General features: G+C 37.8%; 1 protein-coding gene across 1 annotated transcript; it reads right to left on the bottom strand.

Annotated features, from left to right (window-relative positions):
• Window positions 1-17,805: 17,805 nt before the first annotated feature.
• Window positions 17,806-20,480, bottom strand: LOC103674742 (melanoma antigen preferentially expressed in tumors-like). Its single transcript, XM_008703664.1, has 3 exons — window positions 20,185-20,480; window positions 19,132-19,734; window positions 17,806-18,319 (listed from the first exon to the last, which is right to left on the bottom strand). The coding sequence occupies exons 1-3, from the start codon at window positions 20,478-20,480 to the stop codon at window positions 17,806-17,808; spliced, it is 1,413 nt and encodes a 470-aa protein (XP_008701886.1).
• Window positions 20,481-21,829: the final 1,349 nt, after the last annotated feature.

Genomic DNA, 21,829 nt, shown 5'->3' on the forward strand with positions numbered 1-21,829 from the left:
CACTCCATGATGCCGATGTCTATAATAAAGAGTTGTGTTGCATGTTGAGTTGTGTGTCCTGGACTGCCCTTCTCCCAAACATGAGCCAGTGAGTCCAGGACGGAAAGGCCTGTCCTCTCCCCGACATTATTCACCCTGGCAGTTCCCGGCAGGTACACAGGTTTGGCTCCATAGGTAGTATGTCAATAAATTCTGATGATAAAGGACACATGCTGCTTCCAGGGATTGGCTCTTGGAAATAGTGTCACTCAGTCAAATGCTCTTCCTGGAGGCCTGCAAAAGGGGTGTGACCTGGAACAAATAGGGGCTTTGCAAGGGCTGCTCTACTAAGTTAGGGCAGTAGAAGGAAGGAAGATGAGGACTCACATCTATTTACTTATTCCTAATCATTTGAATGCATTCAAAGGCATACCGTCAACAATTTTATGACTTGCACACAGGTGAATGGGAAATGGGCCTTTCCACACCTCTCACCATGCTTGCTTGCATTTTCTTCTTATCCACCCACTGTACTCCTCTCCTCTCTGAAGGTGCAATCGTGGGAGGATCTCACTGAACTGGGAGTGAGGGAGAGTCAGCCTGCCGTCGTGCATTTCTCAGAGAGCTGACAAGGGTGCTCCGTGTCCGTGTGCTTGAGGGGGTTCAGACATTTAGTTTCGCTTCCAGACAAACAACAATAGCACGGAATCTCACATTATGGTCGGTTCTGTGGGACCTTTCTCAATGATCAGCAATTGGCAGTAGAACTAGGAAGATTTGAAAGGAAGTTGTGCAATTTATTTCCCATAACTTCAAGTTTGGACGTAGACACAAGCAGGAGAATCTTTGAAATTAAAATACTAGCAGTACCAAATTTCACGTTACCATCCTGTAAGTATCAGCAGGTACCTCCAGTTTACAATGCCTGTATTGGCAGGTCTCACATAAGTCATTTCCTACCACTGGCCACTTTTCAGTTCTTTATGTACATTTACCCGAGGAATCCATATAGGGGTGTGTGAATTGCTTAGAAATATAGAACTAAGGGAATAATTGCCATTAAAGGAGATTCCATGTATTCCATGTAGTGTCAGTGATCAAAGAAGTTTCAGCCTCCTCACCCAGAGAAGATGAAACTGTGAGGAACAGAGGAGTCTCACATGTTAGCTAGCAATTGCAGTGTCTGGTTCAAATTAGGCTCTCGAGCTGTCTGACCACGGAACCATTGCATGGCCCCTTTACCCTCTCTACATCATCACACTATCATGTTAGTGTTTCCCATCCTTGGCCTCCTTCCCTAGCTAGATCAGATGCCATGGTCTTCCCAGTCACTCATTCTCCTGCCGATTCTCCCAATTCCCGGTCCCACGGTACAAAGGCATCAAGGATGGACACCTCCAACGAGATGCCCTTCTCACAGACGCTGCTCCTGGGGATGGGTGGAGGACCCCTTCCCGTACCCCACCAGGGCCCAGGAACCTCTGTGGGGAAGGAGCCCTGGGAGCAGCTGCAGGAACTCCAGGAGAGTGGCCTTGATGATGACTTTTTCTATCTCAACTAACTTCTGTGCTTTTCCTAAAAATCCTCTGACTCCAGTGTGCTACTCTGCTCCCACACACTTTGTCCCAGATCTTGCTCTGAACAGATACCCTTATCCCTAGGATCCCTGCCTGGAAACTCCACCCCCTAGCTCTAGTGTGTAACTGCTGCTTATCTTTCTCAATACGGATTCTATTTATCCTATGTGCCTGCTCATAAGGCTTTAATGGTACCATTTCTCTAACGATCAGAGACTTTCTCTTCAAGCACTGCTCCTTATGATTCTACCACCCGTAACCCCTGTGCTGGAAAGTCAGTCATCGGATGTGAACACATCACCCCTTCAGTGACCATAACCAAGGGCAGAAGCCTTGGCCCTAGATCATACAAGATTAGACACTGTCTACACCCCTACGAAATAAAATAAAGCAGGGAGAAATGGTGTCTGGTGTTCTTAGCACCCTAACCTGCATCAGAGAAAGGTGGTATGTCATGGTAGGATGGCATGATTTCTGGGGTCAGGAGGGTGAGTCTGTGGCAGGGTGACAGGGTCTGAAATTCTGCAGTTGTAACAGGATCCCAGCTGTGATGGGTAATTTTATGTGTCAACTTAGGGTAGACTGTGGTACCCAGAGACTTGGTCAAACATTATTCTGGATATTTCTATGAGAATTTCTTGGGATTAGATTAATATTTAAGTCAGTAGACTTAGAGCAAAGCAGATTACTCTTCATTATGTGGGTGGGTCACATCGAACCAGCTGAAGGCCTGGATAGAGAAAAGACTGACCTCCCTGAAGGAAGAGGGAACTCTGCCAGCAAACCACTTTCAAAATTTGAACTGCAGCACTTCCCTAGGTCTCCAGCCTGCCAGCCTATCCTGCAGATTTGGGGCTTGCCAGGTTCCACAATAGCATGAGCCAACTCCTTAATTAAGGAAAAAAAAGAAAAAGAAGGAACAACTATACACCAACAAACTGGACAACCCAGAAGAAATGGAAAAATTCTTGAAACATACAACCTACTAAGATGGAATCAGAAAGAAATTTTAAAAATCTGAACAGACCAATTACTCATAAGAAGATTGGATGACCATTAAAAAAAAAAAATCTCCCAATGAAGAAAAGTTCACGACCAGATGGTGTCACTGGTGAATCTTACCAAACTTTTATAGAAAATTAATGTCAATCCTCCTCCAACTCTTCCAAAATTGAAGAGGAAAGAACATTCCCAAATTCATTTTACGAGGCCAGCACTACCTTTATTATCAAAACTAGAAAAGGACACTACCGGAAGAGAAAACTACAGGCCCATATCCTTGATGAATATAGATAGTAAACAATACCAATAAAATGCTTGCAAACCAATTCCAGCAGCACATTAAAGGATAATTCACCAAGATCAGTGGGATTTACACCGGGATGCAAGGATGGTTCAACATACGCAAATCAGTAAACGCGATACATCATTAATAGAATGAAAGAAAAAAAATCATGATCACTCAATAGATGCAGAAAAGCCTTTGACAAATGCCAACATCTGCGCATGATAAAAACTCTTTACAAATTAGTTATAGAAGGAACAGACCTCAACATAACAAAGGCCATATATGACAAGCCCACCACTAACATCATTCTCAATGGCAAGAGGTTAAAAGTTTCAAAGATCAGAAAAGATAAAAAGTGCCACTTTGACATCTTCTAGCCCCACATAGTACCAGAGTCGCCACAAGCAATTAGATGTATTAAAAAATAAAAGCCATCAGAATTGGAAAGGAAGAAAGTGAAATTATCTCTATTTGAAGAGGACATGATTTTACACAGAGAAAATCCTAAAGATTTACCCAAAACTGTTAGATCTAATCAAGAATTCAAGTACGGCAGGATACAAAATTAATATACAAAAATGGCTAGCATTTCTATAGGCCGACAGGGAATTATCTGGAGAAAGAGCATAAAGAAAACAACCCATTTACAACAAAAGCAAAATGAACTATACCTGAGACTTCATCAAGATAAAAGCTTCTGCACAGTGAAGGAAACAATCAACAAAGCTAAAAAGCAGCCTATGGAATGTGAGAAGATTTTTGCAAATGACATATCTGATAAGGGGTTATTATCCAAAATCTATAAAGAACTTATCAAACTCAGCACCCAAAAACAAATAACCCAGTTAAGAAATGGGCAGAAGACATGAATAGACATTCTTCCAAAGAAGACATCAGGATGGCCTGATTATGGAAGGATGCTCAACATCACTCATCATCAGGGAAATACAAATCAAACCACAATGAGATACCACCTCACACCTGTCAGAATGGCTAAAATGAACAACACAGGAAACAACAGATGTTGGCGGGAGGATGTAGAAAGGGAACTTATACTGTTGGTGGGAATGCAAAGTCAGACACCACTGTGAGAACATTATGGAGGTTCCTCAAAGGTTAAAAATAGAACTACCTTACAGCCCAGCAATTGCACTAAGGTTTGAAGGCACGCACTCGATGTTTAACAGCATCATGTAAAAATAGTCAAATTACAGGAAAAGAGCCCAAATGTCCATCGACTGATGAATGGATAAAGAAGGGCATAGGAGGCACGGGATGGCTCAGTCGGTTGAGCATCAACTCTTGTTTTGCTCACGCATGAACTCGTGACCTTGAGATCAGCCCATGTGTGGCTCCATGTTTCTCAGTGAGGATTGCATTAAGATTCTCTTCTGCCACCTCCCCAACTCTCTCTCAAATCAATCAATCTTTAAAAAAAAAAGAAGTGACTATATAGAGAAAACTTTATTATCCAGCCATCAAAAAGAATGAAATCTTGCCAATTTGCTAACAATGTGGATGGATCTCGATGTATATGCTAAGTGAAATAAGTCAGTCAAGAGAAACAACATCATATGATCTCACTCATGTGGAATTTAAGAAACACAACAGATGAACATAGAGGGGGAGAAAAGGAGAGGAAGTGAACCATAAGAGACTCCTAACAATGAGAACAAACTGTGGGGTTGATAGGAAGGGACGTGGGAGGGGTCCAGACTGGATGGGTGATGGACGTTAAGGAGAGGGCACTTGTGTTGAGCACTGGGTGTTATATGTAAATGACGAATCACTAAATTTCTACTCCTGAAACCACCATTACACTTTATGTTCTCTCCTTAGAATTTTAAAATAAAAATCTAGAAACAAGAAAAACATAAAAGAAACAATCTTCATTTTACACTAGCAATTAGAAACAATAAAATAGGAATTCACATTTAAACAAGGAAGTGAAAGCTACTATTCACTGAGAAACTACAAATTGATTTAGAAATTGAAGAACACAAATGATTAGAAAGGGTATCCTGTTTGTGGATGGAAAGAATTAATATTTTAATGTCCACACACCCAAAGCATCTATAGATTCTATGCAATCCCTATCAAGATTCTAATGGCATGTTTCTTTACAGAAATGGAAAAAAATCCTCAAATTTATATGGAACCACAAAAGACACTGAATAACCAAAGCAACCCTGAGAAGAGAAGAACAAACTGGAGGCATCACATTTCCTGATTTCAAGCTATATCACAAAGCTAATAATCAAGACTACGTGATATTGGCTTAAAAACAGACACATAGATCAATACGAAAGAATTGAGAGCCCAGAAATAAAGCCAAGCGCATACAGTAATAATATTTGGCAAGAAGCCAAGAATACCAATAATAGAGAGATAAACTATCTCTTGCAATAAATGGTGCCAGGAAAATTGGATATTTACATGATGAAAAGAATAAAATTAGGACTTCTATGTTACACCATTTGTAGAGAACTAAAACCATAAAACTTAGAAAGAAATATAGAGAAGAAAGTTCTTTGACATGAATTGCCTATGATTTCTTGGTATGACACCTAAGGGCAAGCAACAAAATCAAAAATACAGCAAGTGGGGCCCACATCAACTAAAAAGCTTCTGTTGAAAGCTTTTCCTCCAAGATCAGGAGCAAGAGAAAAATGATCACTCTTGCCACTTTTATCCAACATAGAATTGGAATCCTGGAGAGAACAACTAGACAAGAAAAAGAAATAAACAGCATCAAACTGGAAAGGAATAAATAAAAATGTCACTACTTGCAGATTATTTGATATTTTATATTTAAAAAACCCTAGAGATTTCACTAAAAAACTGTTAAAATTAATAAACAAATTCAGTAAAGTTGCAGGACACTAAATCATCATGAAAATATTATTTCTATAAACTGAAATCAAACTATGACAAAGAGAAATTAAGAAGACAATCCCATTTACAACTGAATCAAAAAGACTAAAACACCTAGAAATAAATTTAACCAAGGAAGTAAAAGACTGGTACACCAAAAACTATAAGATATTTATGAGAGAAGTTCCAAGAAGTTGCAGATAAATAAAAAGATATTCCATGCTCCTGGTTTGGAAGAATTAATACTGTTTCAATGTCCATTCTGTCAAAAGTAATCTACAGACTCTATGCAATTCCTATCAAAATTCCAATGGCATTTTTTTCACAGAAATAAAGTAAATAATCTTAAATTTTTTATGGAACCATAAACGACCCCTAATAGTCAAAGCAATCTTGAGAAGGGAGAAGAAAACTGGAGGAAGCACATGCCCTGACTTCTAACTGTATTACAAAATTTTACTAATCAAAACAGTATGGTGTTGGCATAAAAACAGACACATAGATCAGTGCAACCGAATAGACACCCCAGAAATAAACCCATGCATATATGGTTAATTTATGACAAAGGAGACAAGAATATACAGTGGGGAAAGGATGGGCTCTTCAATAAATGGCCAGCCACATACAAAAGAATGAAACTGGAACACCTTCTTATACCATACATAAAAATTAACTGAAAATGGTATATAGACTGGAATATAAAGCCTAAATCCATAAAACCCTAGAAGAAACATAGGCAGTAAGATCCTTGGCATCAGTCTTGGTGATGATTTTTGTTTTTGGAGTTGACACCAGAATCAAAGGCAACAAATGTAAAAATAAACAAGTGGGGCTACACCAAACTAAAAAGCTTCTGCACAGCAAAAGAAACAGTCAACAAAATGAAAAGGCAACCTACCAAATGAGAAAAAATATTTGCAGATCATTATATAATAAGGGGCTAATATCTAAAATATATAAAAAGCTCATATGACTTAATAGCAAAAAAAAAAACTCATTCAAAAATAAGCAGAGGATCCGAATAAACAATTTTCCAAAGATGACATACGGATGGCTGATAGTACATGAAAGGATGTTCAACACCACTAATAGTGAGGGAAATGCAAATCAAAACCGTAATGAGATATCAACTCACACCTATTAGAATGGTTATTAACAAAAAGAGAAGAAATTGCAAGTGTTTAAGAGGATGTGGAGAAAAGGGAAACCTTAGGGAATGCTGGTGGGAATGGAAATAGGTACAACCAATTATGGAAAATTGTATGAAGGTTTCTCAAAAAACTTAAAATAGAACTACCATATGATTCAGCATTTCCATTTCTGGGTATTTATCCAAAGAAAATGAAAAACACTAATTTGAAAAGGTATGCACCCACATGTTTGTTCTAGCATTATGTACAGTAGCCAAGACATGGAAACAACCTAAGTGTCCACTGATGGATGAATGGATAAAGAAAATGTGATATATATATACACACACAATGGAATATTGTTCAGCCATTACAAGAATAAAATCTTGCCATTTGGGACAAAATGGATGGAGCTTGAAGGCATTATAGGAAGTGAAATAAGGCAAAAAGAGAAAGACAAGTACCATATTATTACACTTATATGTGGAATCTAGAAAAAAATCTGAGCTTATAGATACAGAGAACAAATTGGTGATTTCCAGAGGCAAGTGATTAGGGGATGGGTAAAATGGGTGATGAGGGTCAAAAATTACAAGTTTTCAGTTATAAAATAAGTCATGGAGATGTAATGTACAGCATGGTGACTATAATTAATAATACTGTATTGCGTATTTGAAAGTTGCTGTAGAGTAGGTTTTAAAAGTTCTCATCACAAAAAAATTGTAACTATGTTTGGTAATGGATGTTAACTAGACTCATTGTGGTAATCATTTCACAATATATACAAATACTGAATCATTACATTGTACACCTGAAACTAATATGTTATATGTCAATTATACCTCAATAAAAAAGAGAGAGATGGAAGGAAGAAAGGAAGGAAGGAAGGGAGGAAGGGAGGGAGGGAAGGAAGGGGGAAGAAGGGAGAGAAGGAAATGCAAAGGAAATAAAAACAACATATTTATCTTTGGTCGAACATTTTACATCTTACTCAGAGTTTCTATATGTAGTATTATCACAATCCTGAGTGATTTCGATGTCTATAAAAAATTAATCTGGTAGTGTAATTGGCATCATTGTGATGTAAGACATCCCTCTTTTTTGTCCACCAAAAATTGGCATCGACCCATAAACAAAAGTGGGAGTTGTGGGATCCAACATCATACACCAAGGGACCTAGAAGGAGTCTTGCCTACCAGTGCATCAGAAAATAGGCAGATAGATCTCTGTACTGGCTGTGTAATCAACAGAACTGAGTGAACCGGCCCCAACCTCTCTCAGTCATGGTTGGGAAAAATCTGAAGAGTGCTGACTTGGGTAGACACCCATGGGTAAGAGAGATATTGTAGAAGTTCAGCTTCCCAATGAGATATTCCAGTACTCTCTGTTGGAGCAAATTATATATAGAAAGAGACACAATGGAAAGGAAAAGAGGAATTTTGCCAGTGCTGCCTCTATCCCAAGGTGAGTACAGAGCTGAAACAGCTAGTGGCAACCTCTCCTGCAGGAGAAATGGAGAGCAGTGAGTGAGTGCCTGGCTACTCGAGCAGTATGGGAAACTTCCAGAGAAACCTGTTTCTTTCCAGCAGCACCCAGTGTATTGAGGCAGGACCTCCATGAGTAGGGGGTAAAAGGAGTTGAGAGAAGAGGCAGACAAGAATATCAAAGGACATTAAAGGAACATTGTTCCTGCTAATTGTGTTCAGGACTCCAGCAGGAAACCTACCCACAAGCTGCTGGAAAAACCCCATCTAAGGATTTCCCCATCTGGCCCATGGGCACCCCCCAATACCCCAAGTGCTAAACCCACAACTCCTCCTACTGTACAGCTGTCTCCTTGTGCTCTCTCCTGAGTGTGTTGGCAAGAGCAAGCTCCAGTAAACTGCAAGTACACTCAGATGACAAGCCAGAGTCTGTGAGCAAGGGAAAAATCACAAACTTGAGCTATAGTGCAACCCTCTGGAAAACAAAAGAGAAGTTTTCACCAGCCCAGCCCCATGAGTTGTAAGAATCAGAGAAGACATACAAGCTTAAGAATTCAGTCATGAGAAGGAGTAAGTTTTCTAGAAAGGTGTATTCACACAGGTTGGAGAAATTCCAGATAGAAGCAGGACTAACTAAAATATCTCCCACCAGAAGACAATTAGTAACTATTTGAGGAGGTGTCTCCGACTTCAACTGTGAAAGCAGCAACACAAAACTCCAAGGAATATGTAGAATCAAGAAAACATGTTATCACAATAAAAAAGATCACAATAATCCTCTAGCAACTGAACACTAAGATACAGAATGTTGCAATATAGCTGATAAAAAAATTAAAAATTGCTGTTTTGAAGAAATGAAATGAGCCACAAGAAAACACGGAAAGACAATTCAACCTAATCAGGAAAATAATACATAAAATAAGAAATTTAACAAAGAAATAGAAATCATTAAAAGAACCAAACAGAAATTCTGGAGCTGAAGAATTCAGTGAATGAAATGTAAAATGCAACGGGGAATTACCATTCTAGTACAGTAGAATAGACCAAACAGAAGATAAAACAAGGATAGAAACTTTGAAATAACTCAGAGGAATGAAAAACAGCAAAGAAAGACTATGGGATCTATGGGACACCACCACACGTACAAATATTGAAATCATTGGAGTTCAGGAGAAGAGAGGGAGAAGGTGGTAGAAAGTTAATATAAAGAAATAACAGCTGACAACTTCCCAAACCTAGGAAGAAACTTGGATATCCAAGTTCATGAAACTAATAGGTCGCATATTAGAATAAAACTGTCAAAAATCAAAAACATAGATCTTGGGTACCAGTCTTTTATCTGTAGTGTCTTTTGCAAATATCTTCTCCCATTCCATTGGCTGCCTCTTAGTTTTTTTGACTGTTTCCTTGGCTGTGCAAAAGCTTTTTATCTTGATGAAGTCCCACAAGTTCATTTTTTCTTTTGTTTCTCTTGCCTTTGGAGATGTGTCGCGAAAAAAGTTGCTGTGGCCAACGTCAAAGAGGTTGCTGCCTATGTTCTCCTCCAGGCTTTTGATGGATTCCTGTCTCACATCGAGGTCTTTCATCCATTTGGAGTTTATCTTTGTGTATGGTGTGAGAGAGTGGTCAAGTTTCGTTCTTTTGCATCTAGTTGTCCGATTTTCCCAGCACCATTTATTGAAGAGACTGTCTTTTTTCCACTGGATGTTTTTTCCTGCTTTGTCAAAGATTAGTTGCCCAAAGAGCCGAGGGTCCATTTCTGGGTTCTCTATTCTGTTCCATTGGTCTACGTGTCTGTTTTTGTGCCAGTACCATGCTGTCTTGGTGATCACAGCTTTGTAGTACAGCTTGAAATCCAGCAATGTGATGTCCCCACCTTTGTTTTTCCTTTTCAAGAATTCCTTGGTGATTTGGGGCCTTTTCTGGTTCCACACAAATTTAAGGGCTGTTTGTTCCAGTTCTTTAAAAAATGTTGTTGATATTTTGATCGGGATGGCAATGAAAGTGTAGATTGCTCTGGGTATCACAGACATTTTAACTATGTTAATTCTTCCGATCCATGAGCATGAAATCCTAAATGCAGCAAGAAAAAAAAATTATAACCTCCAAAAAAACAACAAAAAACCCCACATTAGGCCATCAGTAGATTTCTCAACAGAAACCCCACAGGCCAGGAGAGTGGTATGCTGTATTCAAATTGTTGAGAGAAAAAAAACCTGTCAGCCAAGAATGTCCAGTAAAGTTGTGAAGAATAAATAATGTATTTTCCAGATGAACAAAAGCTGAGGGAGTTCGTTTCCACTAGGCTTGCCTGCAAGTGATGTTGAAAGGGGTTCTTTAGGCTGAAAAGAAGACACTAATTAGTCACACTGGGTAAAGGTAAATTCACAGTCATATTTAGAAAACTGTAATTCTATAATAGGATGGTGTTAACAGCTTAACTATAGTATAAAAGTTAAAAGAAAAGAGTATTTAAAATAACTATAGCTACTGTAATAAATAAAAAGAGGTAAGTTGTGACACCAAAAACATAAGGGGGAGAGTAAAAGGTTAGAGCTTTTGAATGTGATCAAAGTTAAGTTGCTATTAGCTTTAATTTGTTTTATCTGTAAGGTGTTTTATGTAAGACTCATGGTAACCACAGAGCAAAAACCTGTAGTAGATTCACAAAAGATAAAGGGGAAATCAAAGCATACCACCACAGAAAATCACTAATTCACAAAGGGAGGCAGAAACAGAGGAATAAAGAAAAAATAGAACTACAAAACAGCTAGAAAGCAATTAATAAGATGCCATTAGTAAGTGTCTACATAGCAATAATTACTCTAAATGTATATAGAATGAATTCACCAATCAAAGGGCACAGAGTGGATGGATGGATTGAAAAAAAAAAGACCCTACTATATGCTCCCTACAAGAGACTGACTACAGCTTTAAGGACATGCAAGCTGAAAATGAAGGGATGTAAGAAGATATTCCTTGCAGGTGGAAACCAAAAGAAAGCAGGTATAGCCACACTTATATCAGACAAAATCCCCTTAAGCCAAAAACAATAACAAGAATCAATAGGTCATTATACAATAATAAAGGGTTCAATTCATCAAGAAGTTGTAACAATCATAAATATATACACACCCAATATTGGGGCACTTAAATATATTAAGCTAATAAGAACAGATCTGAAGGGCGAAATAGACAGCCATTAAAAAGAATGAAATCTTGCCAAATGCAACCACATGGATGGATCTAGAGGGTATGTCAGAGAAAGGCAAATATGATATGATTTCACTCATGTGTGGAATCTAAAAAAAACCCAAATGAATAGACAAACAAAAAGCAGAATCAAACCTATAAATACAGAGAACAAACTGATGGTTGCTAAAGGGGTGGTGTAGGGAGATGGGCAAAATGGGTGAAGGGGAGTGGGAGATAAAGGCTTCCAGTTATGTATGGAATAAACAAGTCATGGGAATAAAAGGTCTAGCATAAGGAATATAATATTGCAATATTGTAATAGCCTTGTATATGACAGATGGTAGCTACACTTGTGGTGAGAAGAGCATAAGGTATAGAGAAGTTGAATCATTATATTGTACATCTGAAACTAATACCACACTGTATGTTAACTAACTGGAATTTGAATAAAGACTTAAAAAAATAATTTCAGTCAATTAAAAATGAAAGTGGACACTCAAGGAAAGAATAAAGGGAGTTCTTTAAGTTGTAACAAAAAGGCAATAATTAACAACATGAAAACAGATGAAAATATAAAATTTGCTGGTAAAGGTAAGCAAATAGTCACATTCAGAACATTCTAACACTGTAATGAATAAATAACTCAACTTTAGTATAAAAATTAAAAAGACAAAACTATTAAATATAAGTATAGTTACAATAATTTTAATGGACCCACAATATAAAATATGTGAATTGTGTATGCGATTCAAAGTTGAGTTTTTATCAGCTTAAAATAGTTATATCTATAAGATGTTTTATGTAAACCTCATGGTAACCACAAAGCAAAAATCTATAGTAGATACATGAAGATGAAGAGAAAGGAATCAAAGCATAGCACTATAAAAAATTTATCGAATTACAGGAGAAGACAACAAGAGAGGAATAAAGGGACAAAGGGACAAAAAAAACTGTCAGAAAACAACAAAATGTCAACAGTAAATCCTTACCTATCAATAATTACTTTAAATATAAATGAATTATATCTCTAAAGACATAGAGTGGCTAATAGATACGAAAAACAGGAACTAAATATAGACTGCTTACAAAAGACTCACTTTAGCTTAAAAGACACACATAGCCTGAAAATGAAGGGATGGAAAAAGATATTTCACATATATGGTAACTGAAAAAGAGCAAGGTGGCTGTACCTATATCAGACAAAGTAGAGTTTCAGTCAAAAAGTGTCACAAGAGACAATGAAGTCATTATAATAATGATAAAGGGGTCAATTCACCAAGATGCTATAACAATAATGTTTTTGTATTTGTATATTTTGTGAAATGATTAATGATTATTACTATAATCAAGCTAATTAATATTTCTATCACCTCACATAGTTACCTTTTTGGTGGTAATTCACTTATGATCTACTCTCTTGGCAAATTTTTAAAAAACAAAATATTATTGACTATAGTCACCATGCCATACAATAGATCTCCAGAATTTAGTCATCCTATGCAACTGAAACTTTGTATCTTTTGACCAGCAACTCCCAATTGTCCCCAGTCCCCAACCCCTGATAAACACCAATATACTCCCTGCTTTTATGAGTTCAACTTTGACTTTTTAAAAAATTCTATATATATGTGGTATTGTGCAGTATTTGTCTTTCTGGCTTATTTCACATAATATAATGTCCACTATGTTTATCCATGTTATCTCTAATAACAGCATTTCCTTTTTAAGGCTGAATGATATTTTACTCTGTGTATGTGTGTGTGTGTATGTACACCCTGGAACCCTAGTACACAATAAATGGGGATGTAAATTGATACAGTCATTATGGAAAACATTATGGAGTTTCTCCTAAAAGTTAAAAATAGAACTACCATATGATCCAGCAATCTCATTTTTGGATATTTATCCAAAGGGTTTGAAATCATGATGTTGAAGAGACACCTGCATTCATAGGTTCTTTGCAGCATTCTCATAGTCAAGATATGGAAACAATCTTGGGGCGCCTGGGTGGCTCAGCTGTTAAGCGTCTGCCTTCGGCTCAGGGCGTGATCCTGGCGTTCTGGGATCGAGCCCCACATCAGGCTCCTCTGCTATGAGCCTGCTTCTTCCTCTCCCACTCCCCCTGCTTGTGTTCCCTCTCTCGCTGGCTGTCTCTATCTCTGTCGAATAAATAAATAAAATCTTTAAAAAAAAGATATGGAAACAATCTGTCAACAAATGAATGGATAAAGAATATATGATACATACGTATAACGAAATGTATATCATGGTGACTCTAGCTAACAATACTGTAATGTATAGTTGAAATGTCCTAAGAGTATAGACCACAAGTTTTCTCACCATAAAAGAAAGGTAAGTATGTGATACGATGGATATGTTAGTAATTAGTTGATTGTGGTGATTTGTTCACAATATATAAGTACATCAAATCATCCAGTTGTACACCTTAAATATACTCAATAAAAATAATAAAGAAAAAAATTAAAAGACGTAGTATCAGAAACTCTAGCAGAACAATTAGGCAAGAAAAAGAAGTATTGCATGGTGCACTGGGTGTTATACGCAAGTAATGAATCATGGAACTTTACATCAAAAACTAGGGATGTACTGTATAGTGACTAACATAATATAATAAAAAATATTATTAAAAATTAAATAAAAGACAAAGGTGATGGTAAAAAAGAAAAAGAAGTAAAAGGCATACAAATTGGAAAGGAAGAAAAATTATCTCTTTGCAGATGACATGATTTTATACATAGAAAATCTTTTTCTAGAAAAAAAGAATTAGAAGGGAAATCAAAACCACAATGACAACCCAGAGTTATTAGGATGGCTATTATCCAAAAAACAATAACAATAACGGAAAATAGCAAGTGTTGACCAGAATATGGGGAAACCACATTGCTGATGAGAATTTTAAATGGTGCATTTGATATGGAACAAATTATGGTGATTGTTTAAAAAATCACACATGGCTTTCCCATATGATCTAATCATTCCACTTCAAGGTATATATTTGAAATTACTGAAATCAGGAACTCTTAGAAATATTTCCACACAAATATTAATAGCAGTTCTATTCATGATAACCAAAAAGTGAAAATAACCGAATTACCATGTATGAATGAATGGATAAACAAAATGTGGCATACACACACAGTGAAATGAATTCCTGGACTTATGTCAGTCTGTGTCTGTGACCCTAACAAATAGTAATAGAGAATTTTTGTGTGGAAATAGCAGTCAATTCTTTGAATGTTTTATGATATCCTCCAAAATTATTTTTTTTTTAGAGAGAGAGCGAGCAGGGGAGGGGCAGAGGGAGAGGGAGAGAGAGAATCCTAAGCAGGCTCCATGCTCAGCAGCACTGAGCCCGATGTGGGCCTCAGTCCTGAGATCATGACCTGAGGAGAAATCAAGAGTCAGACGCTTAACTGCCTGAGCCACCCAAGTGCTCCTCCTCCAAAATTATTTTTAATGATTCCCTGACAAGTCATTTAGGTCATTCTTCCAATCTTCTGAAAGCAAAGAATTGGGAACCACTAATCTGGCAAAAAAATATTCTAAACATGTCATTCACATTGTAAACACCACAGGAATAATGTTCCTAATTATCCCTTTGCATAGTGTTCTAGAAGTTTTGACCTTTATTGTTATTTATAAGGGAAACGAAAGGCAAGGAAGGTTTAACAGCCTTATAATGAGCTAGTTTGAGTATTTTCAGAGGGCACTGGGGCATGGCAGTTGTCTCCAAGTTGTTTGTTACCTGTACTTGTGGTGATTGGGGCAGGAGAATAGTAGCCCAGAGTGTTAAAAGCCCTGTGAGAGAACACTATATCAAAAACTAATGATGTACTATATGCTGACTAACATTACGTAATAAAAAAAATTATAATTAACTATTTAAAAAAAAAAAGCCCTGTGAGAGCCCATAAAGGTGATTGGGGGTTAGGACTCTGTATTGGTTGGTCTGCATAAGAAAGGCATGCTCACAGGTGAGTGGTTTTCACTCCCTAGGAATTAGCTAGCCTTGGGAGAGGCAGTCTCCAGTGTCAGCAAGGCCCTAGATGTCAAAACATCAGAAAATACAGAAAAGAAAAAGGCTTGATTAATACATAAACTAAACAGAAACAGTTTGCCCAGATGGAGTTAATGGTCTAGTTCCATCTTGACCAATAGAAATACAGTGTGAGCCACACCAAAAAAAGTAAAAACCAGAGAAAAAGTTAAAAGGAACGGTGAATTTAATTTTAATAAAGGTAAAGAAATTATAATTTCTACCTGGGAACAATATGAATAAATTGTTAATTTTACATTTTATACTAAGTCTTTGAAATGCAGCACATTATATCATTATTTCAATATGTAAGCAATATGAAATTACTAATTTTGTATTCTTTTTTATGAAGTCGTGTGTTATTGCCATGTGTTATTTCAACAAAGAAACAATATATACAATTCACTTATTAGTTATTCTAACATGTTTGTCTAAGTCAGAAATGCAGGGTGTTATCACAAAATGGAAATAACAAGTTATTAACTATTTTTATTAATTATCAACTTTTACATTTTTTCTCTAAGCCTTTGAAATGCAGTTTGTTATTTCAAGATTGTAAGCAATAAGAAAAAATTTTTAAAAATTTTCGTGAGTCTTTAAAATGCATGTTTCATCTCAATATGGAAACAACATCAGCATATCATTGTTACGTTTACATTCTTCTTACTAAGTCTTGAAAATGCAGTCTGTTTTCATTTCAACAAGGACAAACTATACATAAAGTAGTAATTATTTTCCATTCGTTTTTTTGTTACTAAGTCATTGAAATTCAATGTTATCATTGTAACATATGACAGGAATAAACTTAGATTCTGATTGCTAAATAAGTTTTTGAAATACAATGTTTTATCATTTTGACATGTAAATATATAACAAATTGTTAACATTTTTTTCTTACCAAGCCTCTGAAATACAGTGCTATTATTACAAAATGTAAACAATATAGGGGCGCCTGGGTGGCTCAGACAGCTAAGCAAGCGTCTGCCTTCAGCTCAGGTCATGATCCCAGAGTCCCAGGATCGAGCCCTGCATCAGGCTCCCCGTTCAGCAGGGAGTCTGCTTCTCCCTCTGCCCCTCACCCTCCCAAATAACTAAATAAAATCTTAAAAATGTAAACAATATTTAAAAAGTTAATTTACATTTTTTCTTTATGGTCTCTGACATGCCATACATTATCATTTCAATATATGAAGAATATAAGTAAGTTATCGATTCGTTATCCTCTATCTTTTGTTTCTTACCAAGTCTTGGATATACACTGTGCATTTAATACTTAGAGCAAATTTCTAGTGCTCAGTAGCCACATAGGCTAGTGTATACCATAATGAACAGTGTAACTCTAGTCGAAGAGCAGAGGGAGCAAAAACACATGGAATTATGTATACCATGAAGGAAATGTACATGGCACATTAATAGAAAGCAGCAGCAGAGTCAATCTACTTGAATAAGGAAGAAAAAAATCTATCTGAGGAGGAAACATTTTAAGCCATGGCCTGAGGGTTATACAACAGCATAAAGAGGCTGACATGGATTGAGCAGAGTATGTAAGAGAAAAAGTGAAAAAAATCTGGGGTGGAGGGGTGGTAAATACTTTTCCTAAATGCCCTAAAAAAGAGTGGAGAAACTGACAAATCATAGGACTACCTATACTCTGAATGGTTTGAGATCAAGGACTTTATATTTTGCAGCACCTAGAACAGTACCTAAATCATAACAGGTATTTGGTGAATGTATGTGAAATACGGAATAACCAAGCCAGAGGTCTGGGCCTGGGAAAGCAGGTAGCAACATGTTAATAAAAGCATCAGTAGGAAAAGCCACAGCATAGGGAATATAGCCAATGATATTGTAACAGGGTTGTATGGTGACATATGGTAGCTCCCCTTGTGGTGAGCATAGCATAACATACAGAGAAACTGAATCACTATTCTGTACACTTGAAATGAATGTAACATTACCTGTCAACTATACTCCAAAACAACCAACAACAAAAACCACCAGTAGGTAGTGGGCATAGTTTGTTTCCTTTTACTCACATAGGATTTCTCATAAGAACCCAAGGCAATCATAAAGGTCAGTTACGTATCTAATCTCCCTAACCCCAGTTTCCTCAAACAGTAGAATTTTATCTATGTGTCTAACAAATTTGAACTTCAGACAAAACACCCAATGCTTTAATGGTCACACATCAGTGTTGAAACAACTCCTTGTACTATGGAACTCACTCAGGACAAGTGGTCCAGTTCATGTCATCTCTCTCTACCACCTGCAGCATTGCTGCCAATTGGGCCTGCACTTCAGCAAGTTTTTGTCGGTCCAAACTGCCAGGAAAATTCCATTGTTCATAGCAGTGGACAGGAACAGGATAAATAACATGCTTCAGCTCCATCAAGCATGTTAAATGTTGCAGAAGACCCATGAGCAGAGGCATTGTAATGGGGTTGAAGGCAAAGCTAAGGACACGGAGGTGGGTACAGTGGCTCAGGGCTGGGAGGACAGCAGAGAGAGTAGAATCAGTTATGAGGCAATTATTTATCTCCAGATACTGCAGGGTGCCTGAGACCTTCTCTAACAGAGTCTGGAAGGGCTCATAAACTTCTGAGAATATCTGGTTGTTACTGAGATTCAACAGCCTTAGGTGGGAGGCCTGAGAACTCTGGGACAGGACAGTAATGTCTCTGTTAGACAGGCCACAAAAAGATAGACACAATGTATCCAACTGAGGTGGCAGGATTCTGTAGAGAGAAAAAAGAAAGCCTATTTCAGAAAAATGAGGACGGGATCAGGGCAGTGAGACCTGAACTATAGATACCTAAGGCTCTAGAATAAACCAATTTGTACATATTTTGCAACAGTGGTTAACAATGTGGACTTTGCAATCAAACTTAATAGGCTTGTGACCCTGAGAAAGTTACTTTTCCCCTCTGAGATACAGTTTTTTAATCTTTAAAATGTGTCAACGGTATTTATTATACATGGTTATGGGAAAAATTAAGCGAGAAAAGTTGTATGCACTTGGTATATACGACACAGTCAATAATGGATCTTGTTCACTTACTCGGTGAAGATAGGTCTAGGAAAACACCCAACTTAGGGTTCCCTTTGACTAACTCCCAGAAAACAAGTTCTCCATTCAGGGTCTAAGCCTTGGGGGAAATACAGGAGCAAAAAGATCTGGCAGTGTTAACTACTGTGGCTAGCCCAAAGGGATGTGCATCATCTGAATGCTTCCCTCTCCTCTCTAGAAAGCTATAAACTCCAATAGAAGAAGAACTGAGTCTTTTTCACCAATATATTTACAAACTTTTCATACTGTCTGCCCACGGTCAACTGAATGAATGAACACAGCTTTCTTTTCAAATATTGTCTGTCTCCTCACAATGAGATCCCTCTCACTAGCCTGGCCAGTTTCAAACTCCTGTCAGTACCCACACTGATATAGAAGGAGAAATAGGTTACAAGGAGCCTGGGATATCTAAGTATGGTCTCTTCTCCTGTCTTAACAATGGGGTGTTCAGGGAACCCAGGTTCCTCCCCACCCCTTCACCTGAGCAGTTTATGCAGTTGATCTGTAAGGCAGAATAAAGCCAAGCTGAGCTCCTGGAGGTTGTGTAGTTGCCCAAGCTGGATGAGAAAAGTTCTGAAGTCTTCACCTTTACAACGTTTAAAGGAGATGTTAGACAAACTGATGCTGTTCAGGTGGATCATCTGAGCCAAAAGGGTGGTGACTTCATTCAGATAAGCCTGATTCAATTCCAGGTGATCAATGCATCCCAGATCCAGAAACTGCAGGACACTTTTGTGGGCAGATATTTTATTAATCTGCAAATCTCTGCAGCAGAGGTGCAAAGACCCAAAGCTCTGCTCAACTTTACTCTGAAGGAAAGAAAGAAATTGCTTTGTTCTCAAGGTACCATTGAAAGAAAGGTCCACTAATAATTCCACGGGTTTCTGGGTTGACGGAGGCTCAGACTCTGAATTAACAATTCCAAGGCACTTGACATTATGCTGGGCTTCTTCTGTTTTAAGGATAGAGTGTTGAGAGTAAACACAAGACTGAAAACAGAAAGGAAATGTGGTACTGATCTCTGAGCATGTTGTCCCACAGTCTGGGTCCTGCCTCAAATCTAGGATCCTCAGTTTTGGCCCCCTGTAAGGAGAGGAAGAGAGAACACACATAAAAAGTAGCTGATTTTAAATAACCCAGCAAGATCAATGATGGGAAGCAGAAACAGAACTCTTTATTCCTGGTATTCATTCTATATACCATTCACCAGGAAGTCCTTTTATACAAATTTAGCATCTTTCACTCTTTACCCATATTTTCTTCACCTCTGGTCCTCCCCAGTCTCAACACCCATGTCCTTCTATGTAATCACACTCAGGAGATAGATCCACCACCTCAATGACCTCTATTCTATAATCAAGCCTGTAAGACACTGGAGTCCCTAAGGTAACCCCAAGTACTGGACCAATAGTCCCACAGAGATCTTCAGAACTCACCACTGGCTACTTTGGGAGACTCTTAAGTATCTCCCTGCCCCAGGCTCTAGCATACCCTTCTGCTGACTGACTATGTTTCTACTGGACATAAGCTTACCAAGAGGAAGAATTCTGGTCAGGGAGGATCTGCAGACCACCAATCATGGCTTCCAAGATTTCATAGTATGACTCTTGTACACTCAGTGCCCCAATATGGAGACAGTGAAAGGGCCAAGCTTTCACCATTGCTTTTACTATCTTCTTATGCCCTCCCAAGAAGGCCTCAATGAACAAGGGAACAAAGAGGTCTCTTGGGAGTTCTTCCAGGGCATGGATAGCCGCAGGCTCATTACTCAGCAGACTTTTTGCAGCAAGCTCTAGCAGCGTGGCTATGGCCTTTTGGTCCATCTTCATGAATGTGCTTCAGGGTGAGGAATATTTAGAAATCCTGAAAAGATATCTACAGTCTCATTTGCTTCCAAGATTAGCTATGAACAAGACAGTTATTGAATAAACATATGGTGAATCAGAGAGCCAACTCAGGTGACTTCTACTATAGAAACAGAATAAAAATAGACTTCTATGTGTGTCTAAGTATATATGTGCATGCATATATACATACACACACATATATATACTCACACATACACATACACACACACACTATATATATATATTTACATAAGATAAAATGCCATTAGAAATCAGAGGTAAGTTAGCAGAACACAATGTTAACCACCCAGTTGCTTTCTTTCCAATATTTCCTCCCAAAAGGATATAAACCAGTAAGAAGGAAAATGTAAATCTGCATAAAAGCCACACCCTTATCACTACTTTAAAATGGAAAGTGCCAGAGGAGCCTGAGTGGCTCAGTCAGTTAAGTGTCCGACTCTTGATTTCAGCTCAGGTCATGATCTCAGGGTTGTGAGATCAAACCCTGCATTGGGCTCCACACTGGGCATGGAGCCTGCTTAAGATGCTCCCTCTCTCTCTTCCTCTGCCCCTCCCCCACTCATGCTCACTTTCTCTCTCTCTCTCTCTAAAACAATAAAATAAAATGGAAAATGCCAAACTTCAAAAATAATTTCAAGTAAAAAAATCATAAAATCCCAGCACACAATCTGTTACACTCCCATTACTAGGCTTTGTGGCAAGCAAAGAGAGACCAAGAAAGCTATAGGAGATACAGAAGAAGAAAGATGGTGAGGAGCTTAAAGTTGATCTAAAACTATAGCAGAATGACTATGCACAAAACAAGTCTAAAAAAGATGTCCTGGAAGACGAGAGCAGGGAACCCAGAAAAGGGACTCCAAATTAGGAGCATGTAAAGAGGTGAGAATGATTTAAAGGATTAGTCTTTGAAAAGACATAACTTCTAGAAAAGAGTAAAGGCAAAAAGGAAGGGAGAAGCACCCTTTAGCAACTGGGTGTGACAGGGAAAAGAAACAAAAGAGGGAGAGGAAGGATCTTGCAAGACATAAAAGAACCACAAAATCAGAGCACCCATAACTCCCTCCATTACCAAAACAAACATACAAAATAAATAAAGGATCTGGACTTTGCTATAATGACAGAAAAGGACATCATTAAACTAAGACTCTTGTGAAACTACTAAATATCATACAAACGAACAAAAGGAAAGGGAATTCCATATAAAAACATTGCAGAAAAGATGAGGAAACAAACTTCACACATATTAATCAACCATGAATCAGGAGACTCTGAGCCAACACTCCAAACAGAATTAAACACTCAAGCAAGAT

Source organism: Ursus maritimus (genome assembly GCF_017311325.1).
Source record: "Ursus maritimus isolate PB19 chromosome X unlocalized genomic scaffold, ASM1731132v1 scaffold_X1, whole genome shotgun sequence".
NCBI classification, from domain to species: domain Eukaryota; kingdom Metazoa; phylum Chordata; class Mammalia; order Carnivora; family Ursidae; genus Ursus; species Ursus maritimus.